Source organism: Drosophila kikkawai, chromosome 3L, assembly GCF_030179895.1.
Source record: "Drosophila kikkawai strain 14028-0561.14 chromosome 3L, DkikHiC1v2, whole genome shotgun sequence".
Taxonomy (NCBI): domain Eukaryota; kingdom Metazoa; phylum Arthropoda; class Insecta; order Diptera; family Drosophilidae; genus Drosophila; species Drosophila kikkawai.
In genome coordinates, this window is record NC_091730.1 from 36,124,893 (window position 1) to 36,136,926 (window position 12,034).

Genomic DNA, 12,034 nt, shown 5'->3' on the forward strand with positions numbered 1-12,034 from the left:
CTTTCTGAGCTCGCATAGCTCTTTGTTCCACCATGGTGGGTATGTCTTCTTAGAGTATGTTAGTCTGCATGACTCTTTGTTGGCTTTGTTCAGAATATTTGTGAAGTCCTCGACTTCCTTATCTATTCTCTCCGGAGTGGATCGGGTCTTGATCCTTCTGTCTTTGACCTTTGACTGTACAATCTTTCCGTATTTGTCCCAGTCAGTGTTTCGGGGGTTTCGCTTCGGCGCCGTTTCACATACCGGCATCACGATTTCGAAGAATATGTACCTGTGGTCTGAAAACGAGTCTTGTGTAGAGACTCTCCAATTTCTTACCTTGTAATCACTATGCTCCATTTGGAGGGTTATGTCTAGGACTTCCTCCCAGCCCTGAAATCCTTCCGTGCTTGGAAAGATGAAGGTGGGCGTGTTTCCCTTGTTACAAATATTGACGTCACGACATATAATACTATCGAAGAGAGACTCACCCCTTTCGTTTGTCTCCTTACTTCCCCACAGTGTGTGCCTTGCGTTGGCAGCGCACCCGAGGATGAGCGTCGTCTTAGTCTCCTCGGCCCATTGCATCACCCTATTAACCGCTTCAGGTGGTGCAGGTTCGTCGTGGGCCATGTAACCGGAGGCTATTAGTATGGCTGTCCCATCCGCCGCCTTGAATCTTGCAAGTGCTAGATCTAAGTTGCTGAGATTGGGGTAGAGAAGAGCATTAAGGTTGTTTTTAATGATTATACCCGCCCTCGGCCTACCTGTCGAGTTTGTGTACAATGTTGTGTATCCCTTTATGGCCATGCCAGAGATTTGACCGTCCCTCGTCCATGGCTCTTGTATAAGGCCGATGTCGATGTCCTTCTCCCGGAGAAGGACCCCCAGATTAGCTGAAGCGTGGGAGCTGCGCTTCAGGTTTATCTGAACGACCGTCGGCATTAGATCGGGGTGGTGTTGGGGGTGTTGTCGTCGATCGCCAAATCGTCCAGCAGCTTATTGGCGTCCTCGACTTCATCTTCCAGGATGTCGTCCGGTTCGTCTAGGAAGACCTTCACCTTGGCTTTCCGGATGCCGTACCGGACCTTGTTGTCTGCTGCCTTCAGCTGTTCTAGGCAGCGCTGGTTGATTAAGAACAGATATGGCTGGCTGGACTTCATTTCTCTCTCAGCTCTGAGAATGGCCCAGTCCTCCATGTCGACTCCCTTATTCATTGCTCACAGAGTCTTGAGCACCCTTTCATGGCTAGACAGCCCCTTGGGTAGCCAGATGCGAGCTCTGGGTCTCCTTGGGATGTCCTTGGCGGGGACTAGCTTTATGCTAATCCCTTTCCATGCCTTGCTTAGACTGGCAACGCAATCCGCCAGGAAATCCCGCGAAAACTCGTCGTCGCACCTGATTACCCGGTGCCCCCTAACCATGTCTGAGGAGTCAAAGGAGGGTGACTGGCCCGTTGGCTCGGACAGTAATTTGTCGGTTACCATCTCCGCCAACTGGGTGTCGACCTCCTCCCATTTCTCCATCAGCAGGCGCCCATCGTCGTTGAGCTCGTTTATAAGTGCCATTGCGAGGCTGTCTCTGGCCACCTCGCTGAACTTTTTCGCCGGTTTGACGAAAGTGGTCGGCCTCGGTGCTCCCTTAGCGTCCTTGGCCCTCTTTGGAGCGCTCTCACTCACCTCTTGTGAGCGGTTGCGCTTGGCTTGAGGAGGCAAAGACGTCTCTGGGTGCTCCTTCTCGTAGCGCTCGTATTCCTCGATCACTGCTAGAAATCTGGCTTTGTCTGCAGCGTCGCGCGGGTCGGCTTTGCCCTCCTTTTCATTCCTCGCTATTTTGGCGAGGATGAAATGGGCCTTGCTTGCCTGCGCCTTTCGTTGTTGGTGGGTCCACGGTTTTGTCTTCCCGTGTTCACCGGTCGCTTTGGCTTGGCTTGCCGCCGCTTTAGTGTGCTTTGGTTGTGTCGTTTGAGGTGTGCTTGTCTTTACACCTCCCTCTGTATTGGACGGGGCTAGCGTCTCGTCGTCTGAGCGCAGTAGCTCCTCCTCGTCGAGTTCGCTTTCCGTCGATTTGGGGTGGGGTTTTACCTCCCCCACGAGGTCCGAAGCGGATTTTTTAGTTGTATTCATTTTCATAAACGCCCGCGTTGCTCGACAGGGCGAGCGCGGCGGGCCCGAGGGGTTCGGGGCATTGAAGGAAGGTCGACCGTGGCTTCGCCCCTAAGCCACGGCAAGGCTCGTTCCGACCCAGGGTTGCCCGGCCCTGGGAAGGCTCCGTTCGAACACAGCTGGTTTAACCCCTCAGCTGCGAACCTTATAGTCAGTGGGCACGGGTCGCTTTACACGCCTGACTTGGGGGGAGGTAGTTTTAAGACTTGCCCATGTCTCGGTAGGGATTGGGAGGCAGAGGATTATTAGGTGAGGGATTCACTGGAGGTGCCGCTCGCATTGGCCGTACCGCAGTACGTTTCCAGGAGGTACCACGCGGAGGACCTTCTCCCAAGAGAAGGTGGTGTCTATCAAACCGATATTCACCTTCGAGTCGACTTGGTGTACCATTAGAGCCAAGGAATATTCATCAACAGTTGCCCTGTTGACTTTGCCTTGGATTGGTACACCCATACCACCCGGTGAAGACGATAGGTCAAAAAGTAATGATAACAAGTTTAAGGATACAAATAATGTCAAGTCGATACAAAATACAGTAAAGTCACATTATGATGAACAAAATCGTGAAAATTAAAGCAAAATGAATAGTCAATATGATAACAGCTTTGAATCAGAAATGTTATTAATAGAATATCCCGAGGCAACTGAATGCAGCCAGCTGAACATAAACGAGAATTGCGATGTGAATTTAAGAAGCAGAATGATAACTATTTTTGAACAATTTTATGTAAAAGCGAAACGTCCAGTACTCCCGTCAATAAAATGGGAAATGAAACTTAATTTTAAAAAACCAAACCGTTCAACTACCCTCCGAGACGTCTATCGTTTGCAGAGAAAAGCCAAGTTCAAGATTTGTTAGACGATTATATAAAAGATGGTATTATACGTGCAAGCGAGTCCTAATATGCATCACCAATTGTTCTAGTTAAGAAAAAGTCAGGAGAGTTAAGAATGTGCGTTGATTATCGCACACTTAACAAAATATGCTAAAAGACAACTACCCCACCCCCCTCATAGACGATCTAATTGATAAACTTTCAGAAAAGTCCTTTTTACGAAGCTAGATCTTAGAAACGGATTCTTTCGTGTGCACATGCATGAGGATTCGGTCAAATACACCGCGTTCACTACGCCAATGGGACAATACGAATGGCTTAGAATGCCGTTCGGGCTAAGAAACGCCCCCGCAGTCTTTCAAAGATTCGTAAATAGAATTTTTGCTGACTTGGTTAGAGAGGACAAAGTTCTCATTTACATGGACGATATTTTGATAGCAACAAAAGATAGTAAGAGTCATTTGGAAATATTAACAGATGTGTTTAAGCGATTAGTAGATAACAAGCTAGAGCTAAGAATAGACAAATGTGAATTCCTTCAAAGTGAAGTAAAGTATTTAGGATACATTGTATCAGGAGATGGCATTAAACCAGACTCAAAGGGTATGCAAGCAGTTAAAGATTTTCCTGTGCCAACCAAAACGCATGAAGTTCAGAGCTTTCTTGGATTGTGTTCTTATTTTAGAAGATTCGATAAAGATTTTTCGACGAAAGCAAAACCGTTATACGATCTTATACGCAAAGATAGAAAATTTGATTTCGGTGCGACAGAGTTAGAATGTTTTGAAACGTTAAAAACAAATCTTCTAGAAGCCCCAATTTTGGCATTGTACAGTCCGACAGATCCAACGGAATTACACTGTGACGCTAGTGCTTTAGGGTTTGGTTCAATTCTTATGCAGAAAAAGAAAGACAATAATAGTATATTTACACCGACCTGAGTTACCTATCGAAATCGAAATTAACGCAATAACGTAAGACGCTAGTTTATACTTTTTTTTTTTTTTTTTTTTTTTTGGAAAAAAAATAATGAAATTTTATTTGACTAGTGCACTGTTACCTAGATATTTGGCAACTAAACCTAATTGGAAGTTAATTCTATGTTTACAATGCTTTGTTATGGAGGAGTATTAAGTTAAGTTATGTTTACATAATTTGAAATGATTTTCATGTTTTGTCTGATATTTTATGTCAAGATCCTGTCGGGGAGGTCTTGAGGGTGGTGACGTTTAAGTCTTCTCCTGACTCGTGTTCTGTGTTCAGCGGTGGCTAATCTTCTAGCCAGACTATTAGGGTGATTGTTAAGTTTTTCCATGTACTTAGTTGAAACAGTGTGAAGTTTGTCTCCAAGCTTGGGCACCTTTAGGTCTCGTTCAATGTCTCTAGTCCTCATATACCAAGGAGCCCCAGAGATCCTCCTTAATGTTTTTGCTTGAAGAATCCGAATCTTGTTCAAATGACATCTTGCAGCAATTCCATAAACTTGAAGGCCATAAAACAGGGAAGGGGCTAGTATTGACTTATATATCATGACCTTGGAGTAAAGCGATAGTTTGTTGCGGGGTGCCAGGAGCCATGCCATCCGGGAAACCTTAGCCTTAAAAGCATGCTGAATGTTCGCAACATGCCTGCCGAATGTAAGTTTACGGTCCAAGGTAACGCCAAGGTATTTATAGGCTCTATGGTGGTCAATGATTCTACCATTAAGACTGACCCCAGGACAGCTAGCTGCACGGATGGTGAAAGTCACATTCGCACATTTGTCCGCATTGATGCGCACATTCCAGTTCATAGCCCATTCTTGGTAGGCATCCAGATACTCCTGTAAACCAAATGAAGCAGCCAAAATACTTGTATTTTTCACTAGCACAGCAGTGTCATCAGCGTACGTAGCTATTAGTAAATCATCTTCCGCGACTTCAGTTACTGTCGAGTGACTAGGCATGTCCGAAGCAAAGACCGAATACAGAGGACCTAGAACACTTCCTTGCGGAACTCCAGCTTCAATTGTCTTGACTCTTGATTTATACCCATCAGCCGATACATGGAATGTGCGATCATGCAGAAAACTTTTCACAAAATAAAAATTTCAAAACACAGTCTTATTTATTTATTAAACAATGTTTATATGTGATAAAAATAATACAAAATAATGCAGGTTGTTTAACAAGAATAACAAAAAATAAAAATTATTCAAAAAAGTAACAAAGATTTAACTGAAAATTTGGCTCACTTGAATAGCACATTCTACAGGAACTTCATATTCTGATGATTTTTTCGGAAGAATTAATTATATTTATAATGTAATTAAAGAATAAGATGCCTTCTTGACATATTTTCTCAAAATTAGTAATGACTAAATGCATCGATATTGATTTCATAGCCACAAGTTAATGCACGTAGAATGGCACTAAAATTATAAATGAGTGCCTCGCTAACTCCTGTGATGCGTGATACCAAATCAGGTTGACTGAAAAATCGTCTAGCTGTATTACCATTGTTGGTGTTGCCACTACCAGCCATTGGTATGTCTACTAAAATGCCCATTTCTTTCCTTAGTTCGGACTGTATTTTTAATTTTCTAGCTTCCACCTTTGGCTTATCTGTGCCGCGAACTTGCCATTTTTAATGGAAAGTCTGTATGATACATTTAAAACACATTCAAAAAATCTAATCCACGCATGAAGACTAGATAAGCCATATTTCAATAGATCTGAGTCAACCGGGTAACGCTTCACCAAATCCAAATTGTTCATGTCTTTTGGTACTGCTCTACAAATTCCACATGTCTGTGTGGATGCTTCTGCCAGAACACCAAATGCTTTTCCATCCACCATCGTCAGATGAAATTCATGGAGTATGGTGTTGGCTTGATCGACTTTATTTTGCTTTTAATAGTATATTTACACCGAACTGAGTTACCTATCGAAATCGAAATTAACGCAAGACGCTAGTTTATACTAGAAAACTTGCGTTATTGCGTTAGTTTTTGACAGCTTGTTTGAAATTATTTGAAACAAAAGAAATTACGAAAATGAACAACGACGAAAGCTTGATAATATCAGCAATAGAGCAACATAAAGATGAAGTTCATGGAATTGGCTGGGATGTCTCCAGCAACCTTCGAGGAGCTTCAAAAGTCAGGGATTGAACACCATGGGATCCTCTGCGGAATACCGCACTATAGCGAGGTCCCTTGCCATATCCAGAGCAAAAGAGTGCAATAAGGGATGGACAACCCGATCAAGAAACTTGTATAGGAAATGCAACCTAAAGTGCTAAACGCATTAGGCAAGTGTTGGGCGTACATTTCCAATAAATAATTTGCATTTACATTTTAAATGTATAGATTTTTATTTTAATTGTTTGTTTTAAGTTTGTTTCTGTCTTCATGATGAAGCAGAGTCCGCTTTTTTTTCTTTTCTACCAGTTCTTCCAATTAGTCCCGACAATTCTTTCACTGGCCAGTCTCAGGAATGGACGACTGGCGAAGACATTTTCCGTCCAATCCCCTAGAAGTGCCCCCAACGACAGCTCTTCTTCTTCACACATTGTGTATCACACAAATCTATTTTCGGCCATTTTTGAAATCAGATTGAATTAATTGAATTATCAATCGTCGGCTGCTTTGTTTTTTTACCGATTTGGTGGTGGAACTTGTTCGATAGTCCGAATATCGAGTAGAAATCTAACAAATTTGTTGTAATCGACACGAATATCGAACAAATCTGTTGTTATCGATATGAACGCAACTTGGACGCAACTTGGACGCAACTTGGACGCAACTTTTTCCCACCACTAAAAACTACTAGTAAAAAAAACTACGTTTACTGAGTTAACGCAATAACGCAATAACGCAGCCTGGTGTAAATAGACTATAAGTTTCATCCAGTATTTTACTTTTCCAAACGAACGACCGATGTTGAGGCGAAATATCATAGTTTCGAATTAGAAATCCTTGCGGTGATTTACTCCTTGCAACGTTTTAGGATCTACCTTCAAGGAATAGAGTTCAAAATAGTCACAGATTGTAGCGCTTTTACCCTAGCATTAAACAAGAAAGAATTAAGTCCAAGGATAGCCAGATGGGCTCTTTTTCTGCAAGATTACGATTATGTTTTAGAACATAGAGCCGGTAAGCGCATGCAGCACGTGAATGCACTTAGTAGAAACACACACATACTGACAATCGATTCTAACTCATTTGAGGAAAATTTAATTATTTGCCAAAGCAGAGACGAAAAGATCAAACCTATAGCTGAGCAGCTTCAACGGACAGAGCTCAAAGATTACGAAATGCGTAACGGAATAGTTTATCGAAAGAAAGATAAAGGAGCACTTTTGTTTTACGTACCAAGCGAAATGGAAAGCCATGTTTTGTTTAATTATCATGATCAGTTAGGACACGTTGGCATAGACAAAATGGTAGAAGTTATTTCAAATAGCTACTGGTTTCCTAAAGTTAGAGATAAATGCAAGTTACACATTAACAACTGTCTGAAATGCATTGCATATTCTGAAAAGTCTGGAAAGGAAGAGGGATTCCTTCATAATATTCCTAAAGTTAATATTCCATTTGATGTCATACATATAGATCATTATGGTCCTGTTGATAAAAGTAGATCGAACAAACACGTACTAGTGATAATAGACGCGTTCACAAAGTTCGTAAGACTCTATCCGGCAAAAACAACGAAATTTAGGGAAGCAATAGTAGCGTTGAAAGACTACTTTAGGGCTTACAGTAGGCCAAAATGTATCATCTCAGACCGCGGTACGTGTTTTACCTCTAAAGAATTTCAGGACTTCTTGGAGGAAAGCGAAGTAAAGAACATTAAGATAGCTACCGGATCTCCACAGGCTAATGGTCAGGTAGAAAGGGTGAATAGAAGCATAGGTCCTATGATCGCCAAGTTGACGGAACCAGACAAAGGATTGTACTGGGACACAGTTTTAGAAACAGTTGAATACGCTTTAAACAATACCATGCAAAGATCAATTAACCAGCACCCAAGTAAAGTTTTGTTCGGAGTATCTCAAAAAGGCAGAGTTATAGATAGTTTGAAAGAAAGGTTAGAAGAAATAAATAAAAACAGCGAAGATATAAATCTGAATAAAATTAGAGATAAAGCTAGTAAAAACATCGAGAAGTTGCAAGAATACAATAAATCACGAACAGACTCTAAAAGAAAAGACCCTTGTAAATATGAAAAAGAAGATTTGGTGATGATAAAGAATTTCGACTCGCATGTAGGCGTTTCTAAAAAACTAATTCCTAAGTTCAAAGGTCCGTATAGAATAACGAAAGTTTTGCGGAATGATAGATATATCGTGGAGGATGTTGAAGGTTTCCAACAGTCCAGACTTCATTATAAAGGAGTTTGGGCTGTAGCAAATATGCGCCCGTGGATAAGCAGAAGTCAAAGTTAACGTTAAGAGATCAGGAGCTCTCCGGCCAGGATGGCCGATTGTAGCAAGCAGCCACACTAACCGATGTAGCAAACAGTCACACTACCCTATACACTCATACACTTATTGTACATACACGACTGAATTATACGATAGTTATAAGCACAATAGATACATCTCGTTCTCACATTAAGATCGTGCTTAGGAACACTACTCTGTGTGTCCCTTTCGCACGATCGGCAACCGACACACCAATACATACATGTATAAGGCTAAGCATAGAATGGAAGAATGAATAAAGAACACTTCGTTTGCGACCACTGAAGAGAACAGTACGTGCCTCCTACAAAAGTGAATTGAAACGAAGCTGCCCCCTCTCGCCTACTCATTTTGGACACACTTTGGGAAAACCTTCCAGCCCAACGTTCCTGGGAACGGAGGATACTTGATCCTCCGCAGGAAGAAGTATGACCTTATGGACTGGGCGCTTAATAGTCCCACGAGCTGTGCGGATCTCCACAACTCGGATGAGGTCATCGGCTCCTGGGAAGACAGAACTGGTTCTGCCGAGCCGCCATTCGTCGGATGGAAGATTGTCCTCCTTGACGACTACCATGTCGCCGATTTGGAGGTTTCGGGTCGGATATTGCCATTTGTAGCGTTTGTGGAGTTCCTTTAGATACTCCTCTTTCCACCGAACACTGAACTGCTGATGTTGGGCCTTTAAATGTTGCCATCGATTGAGTATCGATTTGGCTTCGCCCTTTATCTCGGGCTCCGCCGTGGAGAGCAACGGTCCTCCAACAAGAAAATGGCCCGGTGTGAGGGCCAGCAAGTCTGAGGGATCTTCGGACATCCGGCTGGAAGGACCATGAAGTGGAGGGGGCGGAGTGGCCAAAAGAAGATTGTCGTCCTTCTTGTAGGTGTGGTCGTCGGAACGTTGGGCTGGAAGGTTTTCCCAAAGTGTGTCCAAAATGAGTAGGCGAGAGGGGGCAGCTTCGTTTCAATTCACTTTATTGCTTCACTTCGGTATTAATACTAATTTAGATTACATGGAGAACAAGGCTGCAGGGACCGCGGAGTGGTGAGTTCGCTGCTGTAGAGCAGCGAAAGAGAGGGAGACGGGAAGAGCGGAGGACACAGTGAGGGGGAGCACAAGCTTGAGCGCAAGCGCTGGCCGCTTACACCAAAATTCTAGAATAATAAAATAAGCTCATATCATGGAGTAGATGAGACAGGAGCTTCTGGTATTATTTCAGAATTTTGGTATACATTTTATGAAAATCGGACGACTATATCTTATAGCTACCATAGGAACGATAGGGAAAGTAATAGAAACAAGAACATAGAAGACTATATGCAAAGTTTCATTCAGATAGCTTTAAAACTGAGGGACTAGTTTGCGTAGAAACGGACAGACGGACATGGCTAGATCGACTCGGCTGTTGATGCTGATTAAGAATATATATACTTTTAAGGGTCGGAAAGGTCTCCTTCACTGCGTTGCAAACTTCTGACTGAAATTATAATACCCTGCAAGGGTATAAAAAGAACAGATTTCCAGATGAAAAATCTAAAAAAGGACAGCGGTGGCTAATCTTCTAGCCAGACTATTAGGGTGATTGTTTAGTTTTTTCCATGTACTTAGTTGAAATAGTGTGAAGTTTGTCTCCAAGCTGAGTACCTTTAGGTCTCGTTCAATGTCTCTATTCCTCATGTACCAAGGAGCCCCAGAGATCCTCCTTAATGTTTTTGCTTGAAGAATCCGAATCTTGTTCAAATGACATCTTGCAGCAATTCCATAAACTTGAAGGCCATAAAACAGGGAAGGGGCTAGTATTGACTTATATATCATGACCTTGGAGTAAAGCGATAGTTTGTTGCGGGGTGCCAGGAGCCATGCCATCCGGGAAACCTTAGCCTTAAAAGCATGCTGAATGTTCGCAACATGCCTGCCGAATGTAAGTTTACGGTCCAAGGTAACGCCAAGGTATTTATAGGCTCTATGGTGGTCAATGACTCTACCATTAAGACTGACCCCAGGACAGCTAGCTGCACGGTTGGTGAAAGTCACATTCGCACATTTGTCCGCATTGATGCGCACATTCCAGTTCATAGCCCATTCTTGGTAGGCATCCAGATACTCCTGTAAACCAAATGAAGCAGCCAAAATACTTGTATTTTTCACTAGCACAGCAGTGTCATCAGCGTACGTAGCTATTAGTAAATCATCTTCCGCGACTTCAGTTACTGTCGAGTGACTAGGCATGTCCGAAGCAAAGACCGAATACAGAGTAGGACCTAGAACACTTCCTTGCGGAACTCCAGCTTCAATTGTCTTGACTCTTGATTTATACCCATCAGCCGATACATGGAATGTGCGATCATGCAGAAAACTTTTCACAAAATAAAAATTTCAAAACACAGTCTTATTTATTTATTAAACAATGTTTATATGTGATAAAAATAATACAAAATAATGCAGGTTGTTTAACAAGAATAACAAAAAATAAAAATTATTCAAAAAAGTAACAAAGTTTTAACTGAAAATTTGGCTCACTTGAATAGCACATTCTACAGGAACTTCATATTCTGATGATTTTTTCGGAAGAATTAATTATATTTATAATGTAATTAAAGAATAAGATGCCTTCTTGACATATTTTCTCAAAATTAGTAATGAGTGGATCCACCACGATTATGGATGACTTAAAATATCCTGCTGGGTAAAGAGTCGTACAAACTCTTAAGGTAGTCCAGGGAAATTGTTGACCAGGCCGCTTGGATGGCATTAATGAGATCAATCTTATTATCATATTGCTTTCCGGACTCATAGACTTTTCTTGCTAACCATCCCCAAATATTTTCGATTATATTTAAGTCGGGCGAATAAGGTGGCCAATGTAATGTTGACACGTTTTCCTTATCAAGCCATGATTTTACGATCCTTGCCGTGTGTATTGGGGCATTGTCTTGCTGAAACTTCCATTCCAGGCTTCCAAACAAGTTTTTTGCCTCAGGAAGGGCCTTCTCTAGAACTCCTTTATATGCTGTTGCATTCATTCTTGATGTTAAAAATTGCAGTTGGAGTGTGCCGTAGTAGGAAATCGCTCCCCATACCATTACACCACCTTCTCGACTGTGCATTTTTTAAGAATGTGTTCCTCTTTACGCAAATCATGGAAATAAAAGTTATATCCATCGGGCCCCTCAAGGTTAAACTTTTTTTCGTCCGAAAAAACGACTTGATACCACTCTCGATTGAGAGACAAGTTAGCTCGGCAAAAGACAAGGCGTTGGGCCTTTCGAGCTGCGTTTAACGGGTGTTTTTTTTTGTAATTTACGACGCTTTAAATGTTCTGCTTTAGAAATAACGCGTTTAACTGTGGCCAAGCTAGCCTTCACACCGGATTTTTCCTTAATTTTTTCAGCAGAGTCATATGAATTGGATGCATGCCTCAAAATAGATCTCCTGTCCGCTGGCGTAACTGCACTGGAGGTTCGTCCTTTCATGTTTTTTCCATAATTCTGGGGATTCTTTAAATAGTTGCTTATAACTTTTCGACTTCGGTTTGTTCTTTTTGCTATTTCTTGGAAAGAAAGACCAACCTCCTTAAAAGCTTGGATTTTTCCTTTTTTCTTCGT

At 42.2% G+C, this 12,034-nt stretch overlaps 1 protein-coding gene across 2 annotated transcripts in view; it reads right to left on the reverse strand.

Moving 5' to 3' along the window:
- Nucleotides 1-12,034, reverse strand: part of LOC108073243 (piezo-type mechanosensitive ion channel component-like) — a 186,104-nt gene that overhangs the window by 144,761 nt on the left and 29,309 nt on the right. Inside the window, exon 7 of one of the 2 annotated variants that reach the window (XM_070284922.1) lies at nucleotides 10,705-10,734. The exons of the other annotated variant lie outside the window; for it this stretch is intronic. Within the exon in view, the coding sequence (XP_070141023.1) occupies nucleotides 10,720-10,734 (15 nt within the window). The 3' untranslated portion in view covers nucleotides 10,705-10,719. Of the gene's footprint in view, nucleotides 1-10,704; nucleotides 10,735-12,034 lie in introns of those variants that run through there. 2 annotated transcript variants of the gene reach the window in all.